The 24,169-nt window shown below is 39.0% G+C and overlaps 1 protein-coding gene across 1 annotated transcript in view; it reads left to right on the forward strand.

The window, feature by feature from the left end:
* Nucleotides 1-24,169, forward strand: part of CFTR (CF transmembrane conductance regulator) — a 93,958-nt gene that overhangs the window by 40,289 nt on the left and 29,500 nt on the right. Inside the window, exons 12-18 of the mRNA XM_063323241.1 lie at nucleotides 6,590-6,684; nucleotides 9,239-9,325; nucleotides 10,279-11,011; nucleotides 12,143-12,271; nucleotides 15,106-15,143; nucleotides 16,730-16,983; nucleotides 18,091-18,170. Coding sequence (XP_063179311.1) covers nucleotides 6,590-6,684; nucleotides 9,239-9,325; nucleotides 10,279-11,011; nucleotides 12,143-12,271; nucleotides 15,106-15,143; nucleotides 16,730-16,983; nucleotides 18,091-18,170 — 1,416 coding nt within the window. The remainder of the gene's footprint in view (nucleotides 1-6,589; nucleotides 6,685-9,238; nucleotides 9,326-10,278; nucleotides 11,012-12,142; nucleotides 12,272-15,105; nucleotides 15,144-16,729; nucleotides 16,984-18,090; nucleotides 18,171-24,169) is intronic.

The raw sequence follows: 24,169 nt of genomic DNA on the forward strand, positions 1-24,169 counted from the left end.
TTAAAAACCCTTTAAAATCTTGGCGTACTATAATACAGAGAAGCCAAGATGTAATTGGTACAGATTCTGAACTCATTTCCTAAAGACAGACCCCATAGGCAAGCTTAAAGCTGCTCAAAAAGTGAGATAAGGTGAATTGGTGCTGCCTTGACTTATGCTACCTTTTTTATTGTTTTACCCTTTTTATCAAGTGCTTTTCATCACAGTCATGGTAAAAATCAATTAGCAAAAGAAGGTGAACTTTTGCCTAGCGCTTCAAATTAAGAACCAAGTATGAACAAATTTAACACTGAGAAAACATCCTACATAATTAATTGATTTTTATTCTCATTGCTCTATAGAAAAAGCCACTGAGAGATGTGAACTGGATGAGTTCATATGTCTATGGAAACTTGCTACTAAATTTGAAGTAATTCCACAAGTGTAACTTCCCTGGAGATTGAAGAGTTGTATTAATATCATGTCAGGAATAAAATGAATATAAATGGGAATTTGTAGGAGTAGCCAATTGGGTTTGCAAAATCCTTATTACTGATGTAATGAAAAATGGGGAAGGAATGCGCCTTGATTTTCAGATTTTTAGGTTGAAAAATCAGTATCAATAGCCTATACACGGGGTGTGGGATTTTTGTTTGGTTTTAGCACTTGCTAAGTTAAAAAGGTGGAACCTTTGGACAGTTGAAACAGGAATCTTCATGTCTAACTGCTGTTAACATTGAACAAAATCATCCTAAGAGAATGCGTTCCTCCAGTCAAGACTGCAGAAGCAAGCCCGTTATAGTTATTCTTGTTAAAAAATAAACAAGCATTGTATCCCATTTGAAGGGGTGTGGTAATTCATTAGTTTTGAAACCATGCTTCCATGACTTCTGTTTTTACCTTTTTGCAAGGTAAAATAGTTATTTTTCCACCTAGTTAGTTCATTTGATCCTTCAATAGTTACCTAAGAGGCCATAAACACATAATGGCAAACTACCTTTAAGAGATTACCATTCTTAAAGTAAACACATGCTCTGATTTGAGAGCCACCAGCTGCTCATGAGTGTAATGTTTAACATGGCATGCAAATAGAGGAAGTGTTTCCATGCAAAATCAAATCATATAATAGTACTAAAGAAATCTGTGGTGAGATCCTGTGGTTTTTTGAGCTGGTTTTACAGGGAGTGCAAGAGATTCATTTTCATCTAAGAATTTAGATTATGGAGAGAATAACTAGAGAAAGACACAGTCAATGTGCCAAGCCCTGGTTTGTGTTCCTGCATGTTTGATGCCTCCTGGGAAAGGATGGCATCTGTCCCTGGGTGATGAGTGCGCTGCAATGTCAAGGATGCCCTGAAACAGAAACACATATCCTTGCATCCCACTGTCCTGCTCCAGCCCTTTATCTGTGCTGGTTTTGGGTTGTTTGGTTTTGGTTGGTTGGTTGATTTGGGTGTTTTTTTGGCAGATAATTAATCAGTAGGAGTTGAGAGGTTATGATGTCAGTGAGTGGAATACTTTGTGCCCTGTTTTTGTGCCTGTTTTTCACAAGGGATATTAGCAGATTACGAAGTGTGTGGAAAAGAGGAACAATAAGGATTCAAGTCTGGAATGGAGTGCTTTGTAGTAGGCAATTCTCTACAAGAGAATATTAAGAGGTAGCTTGGTTACCTAATCAGGTATGTGTCTACAGTTAAACTACATGAGAGCAAGTTACTTAGCCTGTCTTCATAGCAGGGGAGAGCAACAGGCACATCAAGGTGAAGTTCATCTCATCCTAATGTAAACAGCTAAAATAGCATAAATGGCTCTTTCAGGCAGAAAGTGCACATAATATGTCAAATCTCCCACTACAACCATTACATCTCAGACACGTGGGCCCCAAAGCTGGCTACCTTTATACTTTTTCCACCTTGCGCTGGTATGATCCACCGGCATGTGCAGACTCCACTAACTGAAATTCTTGTCTGTGGCCCAAAATCATGGGCAGGTCAGCTGTGAAGCTGCTGACACGGTGAGGTCCCTGGGGGAACTGGAAGTAAATAGACTGGCACAGTTTCTTTATAGCAGGGGAGGATCTTGTTTAGAGAAAAAAAATAGGCTCAAGCTCCCAAATGCACTGACTTCAAAAAGTTTATCAGCGATCAAGTAAATATGTTTAACAGAGCCCCTCTGTAACGTTCGGTGTTGATATCGTTTAGTTAAAAACCTGTTTCAGTCAAGAGAGCTCTCCCCACCCCTTTCCCTGTCTTAGGTACAGACTCTGGACTGATTACCTTGGATGTTGTCCTATCTTCTGTGTCACTTCTGGAATCATATTTAATTCCCTTACCCTGCATTTAACCTACCCACACGCAGCATACCAACTACTTCATGTTTCAAAAATCTGTTCCATGGGAATGTTTCACCATAGAGAAAGCGAGTTTTGCCAGCATTTCTGTGAGTTTTGTGTAAGCCTGACACTCTGTCAAGGTCACAAACCCTCGCAAAAACAAAGCTTATGCTTTTTTGAATTGTGAACCCTTCATAAATGGCTCAGCTGGAATCTAACCAAAGCTTTGGCATCAGGAGCCATAGGCAGAGAGAGGAGAGTTACCAAAATAAAATAAATTTTTAAAAAGTGATTTCTGATTTGAAATACTTTAAAGAGATCTTGTGTTCTGGCTTATGGCCCAGGAAAATGAGTATGTTCAAACTGGTTACCCAAAAGCCAAGATATAAAAAATTGCTGAAAGTTCTTAATCTTTTAAAAATTAACAGAAATGTTCATTAGTAGTTATGAGTCTGAAACACAAGACTTCATTTCAAAACTTGAAAATGTCAAATTTTGCAGTTTACTTCATATCTCTTACAAGAGAATTTCTTTTCCGAAAGTTAAGGACAAATTGAAAGTTATGCTTTCTGCAAAATGACATTTCAAATTAATTATCTAAAGATTTTTAGCAATCACTGAATTCAGATCTGGAGGTTTGTTTCAGTTCCATTTCTACTTCATTGGTATATTACAATTGAATATGATTCCTTGGAAGTACAGAAATAATCATGTTAGTGAGAAAGCAGGTAACAGGAAATTTTCCTCGTGTAACTAAAGAGAAAAAATATCAAATAGGGTGGAACAGTATTGCAGCTCCTGTGTGAAACCCTTGGTGCTGCTTCTGCTTAACTTATATTCAGCTTTACTTGGCATTTTATACAATAAGGGCTTCAGTATTTTTCTTCTAATTTATTGGAAACAGTCCATACTACAGAAAGGGAATTGCAAATTGTATTCAGCAGCAGCTTCTCTAAAACACAGAGAGAAGGCGGCAGCGAAAAAGTGGCTACTTTGGCAGTTGGGAAGGAGGTAGCAATGTGAATGGGGGGATTTTCTGGGAACTGTGAAAATAAACATGGAGAGTGTTAATGGCAATGAAGGGGACTGAGCTAATAACGAAACTGAGGCTGTAGAAAAAAAGCAAGTGAAATAGGGGAAAGGGTTAGCAAAGATGAAATGGAGAGAGTAAAAACCACTGCTCTGTTCCATCAGTTTCATGACTGTTTTATCTTTTTGGAGAGGAGGCAGAAGAGGGAAGATCGAAAACCACGTCATTAAGGACATATTTAAAGAAGAAAGAGGGGCCCCATAAGTAAAATACATATGCTCTAGCATTGGTACTGCTTGAGTAATTTGAGTAGACTTGGATATATACAGAAAAGACTTGGAGTGTGAAGTCCATTCTGAAGTTTCTTTTTTTTTAAAGGAGACCATAGTTCTTATTCACCCTGCAAAGAGCTATTAACTTAAACTATCTCAGCTATATTCTTCCATACCAAGCCCAAAGGTATTATGAAAACTAGATTCTATGATTCTATTCTATTCTATGAGGATCATCCCTTCGCTGCTGAGATAGACGAATATGACATTTACACTGTTAAAAATGCAAACAGATATTAAAGGGGGTGCCGTTTTCTTGGGTGTCCAACTTGAAATTTGTTAGCTCCTGATATTAGAAGCACCCATGAAAGTAATTAATGTTTCTGGTAACTGTAGGGGGTTTCTTCTCTGAATAGTTACCAATAGGTTTCTCAATTTAAGCAGTTAGAAATAGATATGTAAAAGAAAATCCAGTGGCTACTTCATTAATATACTGGGTTTTGCACCATTTTGCATCATCATATTAGGTTTGTCCCTGGCTTGATTTCACTTCCTGCATAAAATGACAGCAAGGATGTATTTGGACCAGCCCTGTGTACTTTTTTACAATAGGTAATGCATGTTCCAACAAATAGCATTGTGTGTCTATTGGACTTCATCACTCTGTTTACGCCTTTGAAAGAAATTACTAAACATTTTTTAATTATTATAATTACAGCCTGAAAAGTTCTTTGTCTGTTCCATGCCATATATTATCCTGAGGTGAAGGGTAGAAGAGAGCAGAAGGGGAACTCATTAAAAGTCTGATTAAATTTCCATGTTGACACACCTGCAAAGAAATATATCTGATGAAATCCCACCACCATTTAAAACAATGGGAGCCCTGGAATTAATTTCAGTAGGGCTAGGATTTTACCCTGTTTGCAGAGGAAGACACACTGGGTCCAGTTCTTCACCTGCACTCTTTTGGAAGAAGTAGAATCAGGAGACTGCAAGGGAACCAGCACCATTACAGGCAGAAGTACTGGTAGAAATGGGAAACAGTTGAAATGAGCTTGGACATCTGGATACTTAACCACACAAATCCCAGCGTTCAGGTGAAGATACTGGGTAAATGTCAAAGTTGCAGATGAATAACATGACTTCCATATGCATAGTGAAACCACAAGTGATCTGAGCAGGTCATCTCAAATAAATGCCAGAAAGCTTTTATGCCAGAATTTCACGTGGTCTCTCTAAACACTTCATGACCTATAGGAAGATGATTTTGTCACGTTCAGAAAATCTTCATTTAAATATATTGCTGGCACTATTTTTCACATCTCTCTCTCTGCAAATACCTGAGCTGCTACATAAATACCAGGAAATTTGCTTTAGTGGTTCTCCTTTTGCAAGAGGGAAATAACTAGTTAACATGAGAAGAATTTAAAAATCACCTGCAATAGCTTTTCCATACATAAAAGCATCTTGATTGTAAGGTCATAATCCTCTAAATCAGGAAGTAAATGCTATTATCAAATTAAAGAGTTGGGAGAATCTCCCATTTCCTGACAGACCAGGCAGTCCATTTCTAGTCCTTGAGTGGCTGGACCTTTCATCTGTCACTGATCCAGGGCTGAACGGCATTGTTCACTCTGTTCCTGAGGTCAGGGCAATTTACAGGGGAGGAAGAAGGAAACATTTCTCTGGAAGGATATTTATTTATTTATTTATGCTGCAAAACCTCAGAGGCTTGGACTGCCAAAAGGCTGCCCAACAGAGAGTGATTAGCTGTCAAAATCACTGCAGGGGTGATCAAAGTTGGGTTATATCTGACTTGGTATGAAATGAGAACTTCTAGAGAGCAGCTCAATTTAGAATCTGAGGTTGTATTGCCCTGGAAGCGCAGGAGCCCCTGCCTTGGGAGCAGAAGCACGTGCATAGGCAGCGAGAGCATCAGTCCAGTGCTGCCGAGCACTAGGGGCTTCTGGGGCACTTGGGGTGTCCAGGTTGTCCCATGGCAAACTGCCCTGGAGTCGTACCTGCTGGAAACCTGGGCACCCTGGGGCACAGAGGGGTGATCCAGCCTGTGTTTCTGGGAAAAGTCCCCTGAAACTACCACCACCACAGTGATAGTGGTGTCATTGGATTGGTTTAAAGATGTAGGCCAGGTACAGCTTGAAGGGAGAATTAGTATTTTTTGTTAAAGCAACTGTAAAAGTAGAAAAAGTAGACAGCCTTCAGGCACATGAGCCATTCTCCATGTCTCCACTTCCAAGAATTGCTGTGGTTTGCATGGATCCTCATTTTCACTGCTAAATATTCCTCTCAAGAAAATTTCTGACCCTTCTGACAATGGGGCACGAGGATGTCCTTTTCTCCTTTCTCTGTCTCACATGAGAGTGAGATGGTATTTTGTGTTTTTATCACGGGCTAACGATTCATTTTTAGCATCGCCATGAGTTGTAAGTAATTTACAGCCCAAGCAGCGGAACTTGGCTCCCAAACCTTTTGCAAACCTTGAGCATTCCTGGCATTCCTGGCTAGGAATTTTGTGCAAGTCTTTCTTAATGAACCTGCCTGAGGTATAAATTCTCTGGGTTTTGAAGAGCTCAGATCTCTGGGTTTACTTCTTGCTAACTTCAGCGGCAAGTGCATTTATCATTGTTATTTGACAGAAAACTCGAACAGTTAACGTCTTTGATTGATATTGTATGAAGGTACATTCCTTGCTTTTATGGAGATCTAGCAGTTAAGAAGAATATTTGTTTTTGAGATCTTGCAGCTCATGTTTGCTCTCTGTGAACGATATGTTTTCTTTTATCACCATTTCTGATTGCATAAACAAATGAAAGCAATAAACCTCTCTGGGACTTTTTTACAATTTCTGTCTAACCTGTCTGTACGCTGTTGTACACTGTGCTTCCATCCAGTCTGTAGCTTGAGTTTCTTGGATATGAAAAATACATGTCTGATTCTTAAAATATTTGTTAACAGGACATTTCCAAGTTCCCAGACAAAGATTATACAGTGCTGGGTGAAGGTGGAATCATTCTGAGTGGAGGCCAGCGAGCACGAATCTCACTAGCAAGGTGAGTATTTTGCTCTCTAAGTAGTGTACTGTTTCATGTGTAAGGAAAGTATTACAACTAAGCACTTAAAGACATGTGGACCAACTCCTGCTAAATAAATGTCCTCCAGGTATATCAGGAACTTAATTTTTACTATCTGAAATCTAATTTTTGCTATGCAATTGTGTTTGTGATACACCTGCATATTTATTTATTGAATTTTAAAAGTTTAACGTCAGACACATGCTATGGCTTGGCTGCAGATGAATCTTTCCCTCCCTGATATATGATGCCATTTGGAGATTCAGACCTTTAAGTGTAGCTTTCTAAGTGCTGAAGAAACCCATACAAAGATACAAATAAGAAATATTCCAGGATCTTTTGCTGCTATGACACTTCTACAAAGCAGTTTATATATTGATTAATGACATACTCCCTGTCTGCAGGTAACAAAAATGAAAAAAATGCCATGCATCAAAGTGTTGCTAATAGTTTTGGTCCTTCTGTGGTAAAAAAAAAAAGTGGAAAGCAATGGCTAGTCAGTACCTATGAATAATGGTCTGGCCTTGTCTGTTTGACCTTCCAACGTTAGTAAGTAATTTTGAAGGTCTACAGAACAATAACAGAGGTGTTTGTCTTATAAATTAGCTATGTGTTTCGGCGGAATCACTTAGCTATCATCACAAATCCAGTAATGATAGCTCTGATGTGTAAAAGGCCCCATTTATTTCTGTGCCAAGTGCAAATTGTGCTGGTTCCCATGCTCAGAAATGCTGGCTAGAAGGAAAATCACATTATGGTGATCCACATTGGCATCCCATGAAAGATGTGCATGTATGTGTGAGGCTAAAAGGTGGGTTCATTAGGATAGCGAGGCTTTCAGTGTGGATCTTTCTAGCAGATTTGTGAGAAGGAAGAGGCATATGGATGGTTCTGTTTTATGCAGTAAGATAAGAGAGGAGGGGAGGAGCAGACAAAGCTTTCAGAGCAAAAAAACCCAAACCAACAGAACCCACTTAGATTTTCATTTAAAATGCAACATTTACGTGAAGTGTTTCCCATATTCTATGAATAATCACGTCTGTCACGTTCCAGATGGTCACAGCTCATTTACTGGTGGGTCACAGAACTGATATATTTATTTTCAGCTATATAATTATTGTTTTAAAAACAATTAAAAGTCCCAAAGCCAGTGGCTGTATCTGCTTTACATTTTGTTTGGGCTGCAGTCTAAGCTCAGCGTACTGCAGGGTGTGCAGGTGTTGGGGCGTGGGTTGCAGATGAAGCTCTAAGAAAGCTGTAGGAGAAAATTTAGGATTACAGCCCTGTGTTGTACCTATTGGCACTGGCAATAAGCTAGACGTTATTTTCTTGGGCTGGTGGCATCCATGTGTCTGTGCAAAGCCATGTGAAATGAGAATGCCTGCTGAAGTGCTGTCAACCAGCCGTCATGAGAAGCAGATGGAGATTGCCTGAGTCCATCTTTCTTGCAGAGCCCTGTCAGTGCCTGCAGCTACAGCCAGCAGAAAGAAAGGACCAAGGGAAAAAAAACAGCGCGTGCACTGGGTTTGAGCTAGCTCACTGGCCTGGTACCCTAAAGCCAGTCATGTATAGCTGCTAAGTCCAACATACAAATTATAACAATAATTTGAGTGCTACAATTATTCCAGGAAAAAAACTGCAAACTTAGTTCTGATGAAAGCGCCAAGAACAGTATGAACTTTTTGTTGTTGTGCAGCCACTACATCATAATGTATGGTCAGTGGAACCCATCGTGACAGAGGATTTTTCAATGAAGTTGCTTGGTTATTAACATAACACACCATTATTGAAGGCTTTTTCTCCTGGTGGTTAAATATTTTCACATTGTTTAACATAATGATTTTAAAACTCATTTTTAGAGTACTTTCAAAAGCACCGAAATGCAGCTGTCCAAATTTTCTTTGCTAGTTATACCCTGATTCATATCACATCATGATTTTCATACTCACAGAGGAAGGCAAGGGGCCTTTTTTGAATTTCTGTTGAACTTGATTTTAAAGAAAAAAACCTCTTAACCACAGGTTTAGGTCTCAGTGAGCCATGTCCAGGCACGTACAGCTTAAGGTCCTAATGCTACAAATAGTTTTTGATGTCCTGAGCTTGAAATATTGTACAGTCCCATTTCAGATAATGTTTGCAAGATCATGGCTCACTAGTACACTTGTCTTTGCTCACCAGTTATTTCCAAGTACTTTTAAAACTAAGTGCTGAGTTCTAAGTCTTTTCACACACTTATTTACATATATTTGCTCAGGCACCAGTAGATGTTACAGTAGGTACTGAATTCCCATTTAAATGGTCATAGAAATTAATGGAAAACTGAGTTAGTTTCTAATGAGGTCTGCAGAAAGGAAGGGCTTTATTGGAAAGTGTCCTATAAGCACATTTAACGTTGAACTCCAGCTCCGTATTGATGCTGTAAAAAAGTCTATCAGTTACAAGTTTTTGAGACAAAACTGTAAAGGCATTCTTTTAAAATTATATTTATGTAAAACTTGTAAAAGTTAACGTAATTTCCATTTTCTCTGTTCAGAGCAGTGTACAAAGATGCTGATTTGTATCTCCTGGATTCTCCTTTTGGACATTTAGACATTTTCACAGAAAAAGAGATATTTGAAAGGTACTGTATGTTTTGATAGATTGTATTTAAGAATCCCACCAAGCAGCACAAGTAAAACCAAGAACAAAAATTTAATAGCAGTACAAAATACTGACGTAATAACAATTATACCTTTTGGGGATGTTTATTTTTAGGGATTCTTGTGACTGAGTATTTTGTGTTAGCTGTAGGACAGTGTACTGTGCTGGGAGCAAGCCTGGGCCAGGTGTGAGCGTTACTGCTCCCTCTTTCATCTCAACATGTTGAGCCTGCTACAGTCTATTACTCCCAGAGTGCATGGCTTTATATCTGGTGTGTCTGTGTACCAGAAAGGCTTTAATTTTAAAACACTTACCTGCTTTGTAAGTATAAATTTTTACAAAAGTTTACATTTATCTTGTTTTTCTAATCACTGAATATATAAAAATATATTTGAATATATATAAATATATTTGTCTTGTTTTTCTAATCACTGAAAGACTGGTCACCTGAAAGTGCCCAGTGACCAAGAGATTGGCATCAGATTGGCCAAAGACAGAGACTTTTGGCTTGTCCTGGTGGTGTAGCTCGAAACACTAAGGACACACACTGCCACCCGTGAAATTTTCAGTGACTATAAGTTTGAAGTTTTGAAATCAAGCTAATACTTTTAAGTTTGGTAGCAAAAGATCTAAGTAATCCTAAAATGAAAAGAAATATTTCATTTTCATGTTGGACTGTGCTTTTTGGATTGACCTGGAAATGATTAAATTTTCACCTTTTTTTTGGTTCATGCAATAAAGTACCCTTTACACGTCTCAGCCTTACCAACTTCTTTATAGTTTGAGGAAGCACCCAAGACTGCTCATACTTGGGGGGGGTGGTGGGGGGAGGCAGGGCAGGTAAAAGCAAATAGATTGAAAGTGAATGGGATAAAAGCAACATTTAGTCATGAAGAAAAAAACCCTATTTTTAACACTTTTCATCTTTTATAGCTGTGTGTGCAAGTTGATGGCAAATAAAACTAGGATCTTGGTTACTTCAAAACTGGAACATTTAAAGATTGCTGACAAAATATTAATTTTACATGAGGGGAGCTGCTATTTCTATGGAACATTTTCTGAACTTCAGGGTCAACGGCCAGACTTCAGCTCAGAGCTGATGGGATTTGATTCTTTTGATCAGTTCAGTGCAGAGAGAAGAAATTCAATTATAACCGAGACTCTCCGACGATTTTCCATTGAAGGAGAAGGCATGGGATCACGAAATGAAATGAAGAAGCAATCTTTTAAACAAACATCGGATCTTAATGACAAAAGGAAGAACTCCATAATTATTAACCCCCTTAATGCAAGTAGGAAGTTCTCGGTAGTGCAGAGGAATGGGATGCAGGTCAATGGGATAGACGATGGCCACAACGACCCACCAGAAAGGAGGCTCTCACTGGTACCTGACTTGGAGCAAGGAGAAGTCGGACTGCTTCGGAGTAACATGCTAAACTCTGACCATATGCTGCAAGGTCGGAGGAGGCAATCTGTGTTAAATCTAATGACGGGGACCTCTGTGAACTACGGACCAAACTTTCCCAAAAAGGGAAGTACAACATTTCGTAAAATGTCGATGGTGCCTCAGACAAACCTGTCTTCTGAGATCGATATCTACACCAGGCGCTTGTCTCGAGACAGTGTTCTGGACATAAGTGATGAAATCAATGAAGAGGATTTGAAGGTGTGTGTTGATTTACAATCATCTTGGTTTTTTGATATGGTGCTAGGTTAGTGCAATTTACTCCTTATATATTTTTCTACCTGCCTATGTCATTCCTAATGCAGTCATTCTCTGTGGAATATCTTTTTTTGGAATATCTGTGAATTTTCTTTAACTCAAATATCATCTTGAAATCATTGAAATCCTCAAAAATTTATTTTGCCTGTTTTTTTATAGTTTTTGAATGCTATCTGTAGAGGATTTCAACACAAGATTTTAATTTCCTGCACTTTAATCTACATTTATGATTACTTACGCTAAAATTAAATTTGAAACCATAACATGAGAAAAACATTGCTTTAAAACATTTATGTAAAATTGACATTTGAAATGTTAAAGCTCATGGAAAACATAAAATACATTTGAAGTACTAGCACAGTTTTTAAAACTGGAATTTGATCAAATCTGACAAATTTGTCAGACTGCTTAGCTCTTATGTTCTGATACAAATATGAACAGAGGAGTAAGATGGATTTTACTCTGTTTTTATGGACATACTGGGAATTATGCAACTGAGGTTGAGTTTTATACCAGGAACTGGAGCAAAATTCATTTTTTCTAATAACTATCGACTGGTCATGATGAACTCCTTTCATTTTCAAAACCGACAGATGATTTTCACAGGACAGGAGAATTTTCTAGAGTAGTTTCCTAGGTGGGAAGAAGTCTACAAGAAACATTTAGACTCACAATTTGCTGAAGCACTGCCCATTTTTTCATTTCCTTTATTGATCTTGGCAGACTCCCCCCCCCCGAGTATTTACAAATTTATTCTAACAGCATAATAATAATCTCCATTGAAAGAAAATAGCTATTGATTAACCATTTCTGGGCTTCTAGTAGTGCTGGACAAATCTTGGTTGTTTCTTTCAGTGTTGTCTGAAAATTTCAAATCATCTCTAAACTGTGTTGTTGTATCAAAGATGACTCAACTACTCAGTACCTTCCTTTCCAGCCATTGTTAGCCAATTTGAATGCTGCAAATCAATTTTTTGGAGTGAGTTATCAGAAAGAATGACAACATTTATGTGTCAGAAATTTTCATACATAGATATCATCATTTCGACTATGGTTTTATCGATTCTTTGACAGGAATGCTTTACTGATGATGCTGAAAGCATGGGCACTGTTACCACATGGAATACCTATTTCAGATACGTTACCATCCACAAAAGCTTGGTTTTTGTTCTAATTTTTTGTGTGACTGTCTTCTTACTAGAGGTAAGAAAATCTGTGCTTGATGTCATGATACTACAAATGATGTTCGTTCAAAACATTGTTTGTGATAAAAGAATAAACGAATAAAGCATCAAGACTCATGTATACATGAGTCATGTATGTATTGCTTATTGGCAATGATATTGCAATGACTTTTCTACTGTTTAGATGAGCATTTCTCACCAAAGTTAGTGATTAGTGCATGACAGCAGAAGACCCACCTTCTAAAATTATCTTGGTTATTTTCTGCTCTGTGGTACCATAAGTAAGAATTGTCGACCTATGCAAGTCTCTTGTTCACAGGTGAATAATCTTCTATTTTCCATTAAAAAATATCTTTGTAGAGCTTTGGGGGGTTAACAACAATAATTACTAGATTTTTTTTGATGAGCACTTCCATAAATTCTGGAGAATTGCTTTCAAAAATGAGTTAGTAGCTTTGCTCCTAGTAAAAGAACAGCAGTAAGGCAGAGAGCTGAATGCCTGTGACGGCATTTAAAGATGGATGAGGTGATCCTGCAGGATGCAGTGAAGACTTTTTAAAGTACAGTGTAAAACAGTCAGAAAAAGTGCTGAAGAACATCTGACTGATCATGCAAGTCTGACTATTTTTCTTGTAATGGAAATTGTCTGCTTTTTGTCTTGTCTCATCATTTAGGAAAGACTTTTAGCATATATACAGGATCTCATAGTGTCCTCTTTTACAATTAATTTCCTAAATCAGGTGTTTTTCTGAGGGAAGGAACATGTTTCAGAGAGAAGACGGAGATTAAAGAGACTGTGTTGATATATCAACTTATAAAATGTGGTACCAGTTTCTCTTGGCTTTTTTCAACATGAACTGAAAGAAGAGAAGAATCCACTAGGAATATAGGACTGGTTTCTGGCTCATTGTGTCAGTGAAATGTTTTTAGCAGTTCTGTGGTGGCATTCAAACTTATGGTATCATCAAACCTGTAGAAGGATATGATTGATGGCATCCTGAATTTACACTAATGTTATGTTGCAGGTAATTTAAAATAGTTCTTTTGGACCAGGAATAAAGCCTGGAGCTTAGATCTAGTTTGAGATTCCAAATTTTTAAACCACCTCCAAAAGCATGACAGTAGTTAGATGTGTAGCTGTTCTTATCATGTAAGTTGTATTGTCATGGTAGTGGAAAATGGCTATGTAAACCTACAACAGCAAAGCTGAATGCGAGTTGTAGGGGAAAAGGAAAACTTTGAGGTGTATCAGATTTATTCCCATATATTCAGCATGCATTTCTAATCTTGATTACAAATTTTTTGCTTATTGTGAAGATACTCAGTCAGTGCAGACTATAACCTTTAGCAAATCTCTGTGCATGAGATGAAATGCTATGCCAAGTGGTTATGTGGCCTGTGCTACCACTTTCTACCCTTCTGACCTTAGACAACAAAGAGAGGCTAGTGATGAACATCCAAGTGCTGAACTGAGAGAGTGAGTGACTGAGTGACAAGTAAGCAGAAAGTGGAGCTTTGACACCCTTCAGAGCTGGATGAGACTATCATGCAAATGCTAGAGATGTTCTTTTAGATTTGGAATGGATTGTTTTGTATTGTAGGTTCCAAGGTGAGTCCACACATGTCACCATAAATAGGACAGCATTTGTACATTTTTCCTAGAAGTGCAGTGTGTGTGTGTGTATGTGTGTATGTGTGTGTGTGTGTGTGTCTCACTTAAGTGGCTCAAACCTGTGTTTCCTAGCTGTAACACCCGGAGACTAGGGCTGCTGAACTGGAAAAAGAGCAGTTATGAATGTAAACATGTAGAAAGACTTTGTGAGGTTATTCTGTCACAGTATTGTCTACTTTCATCTTCCCAGTTAAAAAAAAAAAAAAGGTCCTCTGTTGTGAGGAGTCATGATCAGAACAAAATTCTGCTGGGAGATGTAAAAACATTATTGTGAAGGAAGCCTGATCCTTACAAATGCATAAATTTATCATGGTCAAGCTTGAGTTATTTACTGTAAGACCTGCAAAAGTTAGTGGTTTCCAAGGAGAAGACATTAATTATTTACCGAGGTATTATCATAATACATTCCTGTACCAGTGCCATAAAAATGTACGGGAAGAGGATGTTAGAAACTATGTTTGGACCCTTGGAAGAAAGATCATAGGCAGAAATAGGGCAGATTGAAATGTGGTGGATTAGATGAAGATGTCCAGTGTCTCAACGGACAGACAAGAAACTGTGTAATTGAGGAAGGTTCTGTTGAGCACTGAAGCATCTCACAACAAAATGGGTTTAATTCCACATTTTAAAAGTATCGAAATAGATTATGTGGAGGATTATGTAAAACTAGCAGCTGAGCAATATCAGACAAATAGATGTATCAAATGTAGATATCAGCTAGCAAGAACAACAATGCAAAAATAACAATGTTAAAGGTTTGACATTCATATTTGAATAGCTGCCATTGAAGATATTGAGAGACTTACTCATTTAGGGCCCTCAAGAAATATTAATCTTTAAAAACTAAAATATGTTAAAGCATACAATGAATGTTCCTTGTCATTCGGAATGCATTAGCAAGCCTTTGTTAATAGTATGGTAAAAACCAATAAAAGAATATTTAGGCACTTTAGAGCCTGATTGTAATACAAGTCTAAATGTAGCTTTCCTGGTGGGATGCACTAAATGGTTTCTGTGGAAAGAGAAGCAGATATGACAAGGTTTTTGCTTCAGGAAAGTTTGACTTCCATCCATTTGTAATGCTGTCTTTGCAAACAATTATAAAAGTGAAAGAAGATAAGTAAAAAAAAGTACATAATGTGGTAAAACAAAAAAAATAACTCTGTTTTCTTTGGTGACAGGTAGCTGCATCTCTTGCTGGGTTATGGTTTCTTAAAAAGTAAGTAGCGATGATCATTTATTGAGAACTAGAGGTCTACTTTGTATTGCTTTTTGCTAGAAATAATTAATAAATTCTGCCAGAATTCTATACGGGTAGGCACTAGCTTAGATTCAATAAAATGGTTCATAGATGGCTGATCTAAATACCTCATGTAGGTGGATTCTTAAACTGGTTCTTCTTTAAGTGCTAACAATCAAATGGCTTGTGCCTTGTTATTGAGCACATAAAAATTCACGCAAGTCTTTTCCTGGGTCAGCTCACTCTAGAGGTGCATGGACTTGATTAGCCTGAATATACTCTAGTTCACTGCTGTCTTTCAGAGGTGCCAGGTGAGACATTTGCTTAGGAATATTTTAAAGGATCAGTTTCTGTAAGACTCCATTTGTATGATTTCTTCTGCTCACCTATGAAAAATTCCCAGAAGCTGCAGGGTCAGGCAGATGAAGGTTAAAACATAATGATCAGCAGTATGGCTTTTCCTGGCTTAATGCTTTTGATCCTTGGTTTTGTACTGCAGCACAAAGTCTGTATGTTTGAGTCTAGAAAGCATATGGTGAATTACGTCTGATCTGGAGGAGGAGGAGGGATTTGCGTTGATGTCCCCTTACGATAGGTCACCAAGGCCTTTGACTTTTATATTACACTTAAAGCATTTTACTTCCATAATAATTCACTTTTTTCAACACTTAAACTATTTTTTCTGGTTAAAAGAAGCAGATGTGTTTTCCTTCATTAGGCTAGTTTCATCAGTGATTAAACAGGGAGTAGATTTGCAAGAGACTACCAAAGAACTGCTTTTTCACAGTAGTTTGGAAAAAACTGTTTGGGGGGTTGTAGTTATATAACAATGGCTCAGTTTTCATCTTGGTAAAAACCCTTCATTGCACAATTGAGAAGGCTCCAGGGAGACCTTATAGCGGCCTTCCAGTATCTAACGGAGGCTTACAAAAAGCTGCAGAGGGAATTTTTACAAGGGCATGTAGTGATAGGATGAGGGGTAATGGCTTCAAACTGGAAGAGGGTGGATTTAGATTAGATATCAGGAAGAAATTTTTCACTACGAGGGTGGTGAGGCACTGGAACAGGCTGCCCAGAAAAGTTGTGGATGCCCCGTCACTGGAAGTGTCCAAGGCCAGGCTGGATGGGGCTTTGAGCAGCCTGGTCTAGTGGGAGGTGTCCCTGCCCATGGCAGGGGGGTTGGAACAGGATGATCTTTAAGATCCCTTCCAACCCAAACCATTCTATGATCCTATGAATTACAACTAATTTCAGAAATTACTACAAATGCTGATAGGCTCCTGAATCGCCAAAGGTATCTGAGGAGATGAATAAACCAGTTATTGTCTTAGCCCCGGAAGACACACAGAGTAACTTTTCCTTAGTGGAACATGGTGTAGTTCATAATTTCTATTTTATGCATACAGGATAATATTTTAAAAAATATTGGAAATACATATAACTAACTATTAACATAGTTTAAAAACAAATTAACATCACAGTACTATTTGTTTAGTAGAGAAAATAAAAGAGAAAAAAAAACGCAATTTCCAGTAAAGCATTTATTTTTAATTTTCATCGCACAGGATAGCTTCGAAAGTAAACACAACACAATCAGAAAACGGTACCTCTGACAAACCTCCCGTGATTGTCACTGACACTAGCAGCTACTACATCATTTATATCTACGTGGGAGTGGCAGATACCCTGCTTGCCATGGGAATCTTCAGAGGTTTGCCCCTTGTGCATACGCTTATAACAGTGTCTAAAACTCTTCATCAAAAGATGGTGCACGCAGTTCTTCATGCACCTATGTCAACATTCAACTCTTGGAAAGCAGGTAACTGAGATGGGAACTGATTGACTCACGTGTGGGTTTCATTTCAATTAAACAGTTTTCATTCTGTTAAAGGATACTGTTGCTTTCCATTTACATTTTCAGTCAAGCTGAATGTTAAAAGTTTGCCACATAAAGTAATCTGTGAATCTTTTAATGAACCTTCATTGCACTTTAAGTGTGACATATTTCAGTTGTCAATTCTGATTCTGAAATACCACCTTGTAAGTTGGAGAAAATTAAAAGTTAACTGTTTGAGGCAATAAAATTAGACTAACTTCTAATGAATAGACTTTGTCTAAAACTGCAATAGAAAAGATAGTCAGCTATGTGGTGAGTGACAAGGAGTCAAGTGTGGATGATAAATAGTGCTTTATTTCATGAGTAGTTCTACTAAAATGGCATAAAACATCAGTTCGTGTGAATAATGGTATTCGATGTGTATGAATGTGTATTCAAATTTGGCTCTGGAGTTGATAAGTTCATTATATAACTGTTGCAACAACGTCCATCTCCTGCTGTACATTAAATTCCTATCCAATACCCTTCTTACTGGTGCACACTAGGTCACAGGAGACACTGGTAAATGACAATACAACATAGGCCTTCTCCTTCGTTTTCCCATTATGTTCTTAATTCTGTTGTTACCTGTTGATTACAGTAATTCTACTCAGAAGCTAGGAAACTGGTGTACAAACTCATACATCTAAATATGTATATTTAATATACATTAAATATGTATATTCATTATTTATATATAAATGCTGATGTGCAAATTATCTGTAACATCAGATCCTCCTGCATAAGGGGTGCAGATCTTATGCTTTGTGCCTCTGTTTCTGTCTTGTTTAATTATGTTTTATTACATTTTCCTCATTCTTTTTCAAGATTCCAAGAGCTGAAACAGAAGTTGTGGAGCCAAATTCCTCCCTGAGGAAAGAATCTGTAGCTCCACTAAACTGTGATGGAATTGCTTGTACTAGAAAAAATCTTGTACTTTACCTTAATATTTTGCATTCAGGAAAAGTTGTACTTTTTGTAAAAGTAATAAATGTAGGATTTTGTGGGAATTAAAATGTTTGACTTTTTTTTCTTTTTCTTAATCCATAGGTGGTATACTTAACAGATTCTCAAAAGATACAGCAATACTGGATGACTTACTTCCACTTACAGTATTTGACTTCGTTCAGGTTTGTGGAATAAAAGTTCTAAATTTTGCTGTCTTAAAGCACTATAAAGTTTCAGTCGCACATCATGCAAAAGAAATAGTATTAATGAGAAGAAATAACAACTGGAATTAAATCCCTCTTCCTTTTTTCAGTCTGTATGTCTATTTACATAGCTGCTTATCTTGTAAGTCAACTTCATTGCTTCTTTTTTGAGTACTTGCCTGTATGTGTGACTCCACTGTTTGGGCAAACAACTTTTAGCACTCAAGCTCAGAACCATTTTTGCCCTACAGACCCCTACAGTACAAGTATCCCTGCTGCAGCCCGTGTTCAACTTCAGAGGTGTAAAGGGCATTCCTTAGTTTCTTTCAGTTATCTTGGCTCAAGATTAATATTTTTTTCATGCTATCGTTTGGTTGCATTCAGTTGCTTTCATGACTTCACCTCCTTACCATCTTCTGTTCCCAGTTTGCTAGCATCACACTTAATTTCCTTCTTCTCTTTTGTTAAATATATTCTTATTTTTTCTGTTCTTTTGTCTTCTGTAGAAACTTTTCCAGACCTGCCTTACAGGGCAGTTTGACCCATGATGATGTGCTTTCAGCTCTCAGTTGGGCAGTTCTGCTCTTTTTCTTTTTTTTTCTTTTTTTTTTTTTCCTTCACAAGTTGGATTGCCTAATTTTGTCTTTTATCCTTCACATTTTTGTGGCTTCCCTTGGATCTCTGGGATTTAAACTGAGTCTGTCAGGCACTGGATAACTGTTTGTAATGGGCAGAGAAGACCTTTAGATGACTCTACTCCTTGGAGGAATTTCACATCCCTAAGAGTCGTAGAATTGCAAACTTTTTATTTTTTGGATGGAAAGGCTTGTTTCCAGCGTACCTCCTGGGAAACTCCATGCATTGCAAAATCTTGTGTTTTGAATGACCTTCCAGTTCATCTGCACTGAAGAGAACATTGAAGAAATACAGAGATAGAGGCAACTCCAGTGTTTCTCAAGGAGGATGCCTTTGTTTGCTCCCCATCCTGCCTATTCTGAGACTTTGTGGCTCTGTGTGGATCCCAGCACCCCTCATTAGTGTCCCACCACTAATGCTGCAGTGCCAGCTTTTCCTTGCATAGAGCTGGTTCCCAGAACATTTAAAAAATAAAAGCAAAAGCTTCCCGGGCCCTCCTGTTCCTCTCTGACTTTTTTTGGGAGGTATGCAGGCCTGACTTAATCAATCCAAACACTCTGCTGCACAGATTGCCTGTCTCCATCTGTGAGTTTGCTTTGCTTTACAATCCCTACCAACATAGACTCATAGAATCATAGAATCATTTAAGTTGGAAAAGACCCTTGGGATCATTGAGTCCAACCATCAACCCCACTCTACAAAGTTCTCCCCTACACCATATCCCCTAACACTACATCTAAACGACTCTTAAACGCATTCAGGGATGGTGACTCCACCACCTCCCTGGGCAGCCTATTCCAGTGTCTGACCACTTTTTCTGTGAAGATTTTTTTCCTAATGTCTAGTCTAAACCTACCCTGCTGCAGCTTGAAGTCATTCCCGCTTGTTCTATCGCTAATTACCTGTGAGAAGAGACCAGCACCACGCTCTCTACAATGTCCTTTCAAGTAGTTGTAGAGAGTGATGAGGTCTCCCCTCAGCCTCCTCTTCCTCAAACTAAACAGTCGCAGCTCGTTCAATCGCTCCTCATAAGATTTATTCTCCAGGCCCTTCACCAGCTTCGTTGCCCTCCTCTGCACTTGCTCCAGCACCTCAATATCTCTCTCGTATTGAGGTGCCCAAAACTGGACACAATACTCAAGGTGTGGCCTCACCAGTGTTGAGTACGGGGGGACAATCACCCCCCTACTTCTGCTGGTCACACTACTTCTAATACAACCCAGGATGCCATTGGCTTTCTTGGCCACTTGGACACACTGCTGGATCATATTCAGCAGCTTGTCAATTAGAACCCCCAGGTCCTTTTCTGCCAGGCAGCTCTCCAGCCACACTGCCCCAAGCCTGTAGCGATGCATGGGGTTGTTGTGGCCCAAGTGCAGGACTTGGCCTTGTTGAAGCTCATACCATTAGCGTTGGCCCATCGATCCAGTCTGTCCAAGTCTCTCTGTAGAGCCTCCCTATCCTCATGCAGATCAACACTCCCTCTTAACTTGGTGTCGTTAAGACAGAACATGACGATCTGATCAAAACCAAGTCCATTTCCCTATATCTTTGTTGGTAATTGATAAGTTTGGCTCGTGACTTTAGAGAGTGCAGCTCCACATGAAGAGGTTCAAGGACATCACCGCTCTACTTCATGTCTTGCTGATGTCACGAAGATTTGCTGAATGAGTAAACGTGGACATTGAGACCTTCTCTGAATCATTAATGTCATTAATGTGTGATCAGGATTCACTGCTGTCTTTTCTGGTGTGGCCATTTTGTTTCTGATATTTCAGATCTGCTATGGGGATGTTATTCCAAAATTATTTTAGTTATTCTGTCTCTATGTTTCAAACTCTCTACAAGAAACTGACTAGTTTTTCATGTTTTCAAGGATAAGGAAAATTCTTAGATTTGGCTTTCCTGTTCTGATGCCTTGCAGAGGCTAACCTATACTCTAATGTCCCATAGATTCACCTCTGTCTCCTTAATCTCAACTCCCTAGGCTCCTGGACTCCATAGTCCAGAGGCTCCTGGACTTGCATGATAAGCTGCCCTGTCTTTCCAGGTTCTTCTGGGGAAGATTGACACTACCCGCTGTCTTGAATGCTTTTTACCAGTTGTCCCTTCATAAGACATTTCTTATGGTCCTCAATAGATTCAGACTTGGTTGGCAGCTTCAGACACTGCTAATGAACAAAGTCAGGTTACTCTGAGATACAGAGAAGCTAAACATATGACTTTCTCCTTCTGTGCTGATTATCGCAGAGTCACAGAATGGTTGAAGTTGGAAAGGACCTCTGGATCTAGGGCCTGGGACCTCTCCAACCCCTCTGCTCAAAGCAGGGTCAGCTAGAGCATGTTGCTCAGAGCCATGTTGGATTTTGGATATCTCCAAGGGTGGAGACTCCACAACTTCTCTGAGCAACCTGTTCCAGTATTTGTTCATCCCCACAATAAAAATGTTTTTTCTTATGATGTTTAAATGGTATTTTGTTCATTTCCACTTGTGCCCGTTGCCTCTTACATTCACACTTGTGCCACTGAGAAGAATCTGTCTCAGACTTATTTGCTCTGCACCAAATACCTATTGGGATTTATATAAATAGAATAGAATTTTTAAACATATATGTAATTTATAAAAACTATTTGCATGTATACACAAATTTATAATTTATATAAATATAATAAATACCATCACATACTTTTACAAAGTGATAAGATCCCCCTAAGCCTTCTCTTAAGGCTAAACAATCCTAGCTCTATCAGCCTGTCCTTGTGTGTGCGATGCTGCAGTCCCTTTATCAACTTCAAGACCTTTCACTGGACTCACTCCAGTATGCCTGTATCTCTCTTGTACTGGGGAGCCCACTCCATATACAGTCTCAGTGGTGGGTGCTGAATAGAGGGGGAGGATCACCTCTCTTGATCTTCTGACAATGCTGCCCTTGTCCTCCTTTGCTGCAGGGGCGTATTGCTGCCTCATGGTCCAGCAGAACCCCCAGCGCCTTCTCTGCAAACCTGCTTCCCAGTCAGTCACCCTCCAGCCTGTACTGGTGAATATGGTTATTCCTTCCCAGGTGCAGAGATCTACAGAAAAGGTTAACTTCTAAATGTACTGGGGTGCCTAAATCTGAGTCTTGTGGAGATGGAGACTTCGTCTCTGCTAGCCTGCAGTTTATGTTTGCATAAGTTTGTCCATCTGACTTCTGAGCTTTTCCCAAGAATTTGACACAAAATTTTACAGCTGGTTCTTATTCCCTCTTCTGTGAGAAAGAGCTGGTAGATGACTCCGGCTAACTCCTCATTAAGGGACACTGCCTTCTTCTCTGTTGCAGCTGTGGATGTCATGACATAGTTTTTTTTAGGGCTTTTACGGGTATTGGACATATCAGGGGACCATCCCTTTTAGGGAGCAGTGCTTTTTATCCAGGATGAATGAGACTTGGAGATGAAAGAGGCCAGGGTTACTCTCCAGTCACTGGCATATACCCAGTTGCCCATAAAAAAAAGGCGTATTAACCTTTACATCAACGACAAGAGATAGTAGATTCTCTGACAGCCATCTGACCTGCTTCCCTACATCTTGGGTATGAATTGTAGCCAGCTAATGATGGCAGTAGCATCGGCACTTGTTTTAACATCCATCTCAGTCTTCTACCAGTCCTTACAGTGGGGTCATCATTTTTTGGAGATTCTTCATGTGACATGCTCATCCCTAGGGTTTAATATTGTCCCAGACAAAAGGTCATAGTGAACTTATTGGACACTTATACCCATGGTCATGACTGGTTTTCCTTAAATGATAAACCATTGGTTTATCAGATTGGCTGCTGCAGCCATTGCCACCCTGAACTCTTGCTGAATTGCTGTCTCCACCACCAGCTGCCTTTTCCAAAATGGTGACACAGAGGAAGCACTGGAATATGTCTTCCCATCTGGGCTTCATCCCAGGCCTGAAAGTTCAGCACCTGGGGTCACCGCAGCGCAGCACTGTGCTTCGTAACTGGGCTGCATGAGCCCTCTGCTCCGCTCATTCCCCGAGCATATGCCGATGTAGCTGGCTTGTGTGTTGATTTTTGTTTCTGTATTTTTAGAGAAGGTGTCATTTTCTGTTTGACTTTACACTTATTTTGTGTTTGGAATTTATGAGGTAATGCAAATTTTCATATTCAACTTTTTACTGAAATAACTGTTGGACCAGCAGTGAGAACAATATGGCATCATGGTGGCCTTTGCAAAATTTGAGCAAATGGTGGAAACAGGAATTAAAACAGTCACTGTGTGACTCTGTAATCTCAAGAAATGGGAAAGCTGTATAACTTGGCTCAATATCAGTTGAACAGCTCATTCACTTCTTAACAATTAGAGATACAAGAGGTACTAAATTCTGCATTTTGAAATCATGAGTAAACACAAATTCATTCTTGCATTGCTACAGACCAGTGCTATACAGCCTGCACAAGCATCACCCACGTGTGTCACCGTTCTTTTAAGATAAATGAGGAAAATAGTGAAAGAATTCTTTAAGTTGTTCAGCTGATACAGTAATTTTTTTCAGAAGCTTTGATGCTGCTATTGCGTTGCTCAGATTTCTGATGAAAAGAAAGGGTAGGAAACCTGGAACATGCTTACCTGTTCATGAAAGACCTCTGACATGGAGTACCGGAAATTTAAATCCTTCCTTGAATTTATATGGATGTAGTAGCAAAAGCACCAACTGCAGGTTTCTTCCTAATGTGAGATTAGTTTTGCTTTTCATCTGTTTGCTGACTGGTCATTTGCAGTGGTGTTTCAATGCGATGTTCATCATTTTGTCCAGATTGTCCATTTGCAGTTGCTTTAGGCTGTAGGTTTGCAGTTTGAAGTAGTTGTTTAATGTGAAAGGTAACACCCTGATGCAAAGCAGAGCTTTGCTATTCTGAGTACACTGATGTACTTGATTTTCATTAGATTTAGGTACGAGACAAAAACAGTCTAAGTGCTTAAGATGCTTCTAGAGTAAAGACCAAGTCCTGATTTTGCTAAATCTGTCTGGAGCTACTGAGGTCTTATGACAATGGTAGTGGTCTCTGGTGGGTTAAATAGATTATGGAGTGTTCTTGTTCCTTTTGAGTCATCTGTCACCTTAAAACATCTTTTTTTCTCCTCAAACTGCTATTTTTTCATACCACAAGTCCTCTTACAGCTTATTTCCTGTCTTCTGATCAGGACAAGCAGTAGTATTGCTTTCATATGTGGGTTACAGTCCCTTAAGCAAGCGATGATGTGCGACTTCCCACTTTTTCTGACCCTCAGAAAAACTGCTTGGCCCAGAACCTGCAGGAGACTGTCACTGAGCTCCTGACAGTCTGGCACAT

This window comes from Chroicocephalus ridibundus, chromosome 1 (assembly GCF_963924245.1).
Source record: "Chroicocephalus ridibundus chromosome 1, bChrRid1.1, whole genome shotgun sequence".
NCBI classification, from domain to species: Eukaryota; Metazoa; Chordata; class Aves; order Charadriiformes; family Laridae; genus Chroicocephalus; species Chroicocephalus ridibundus.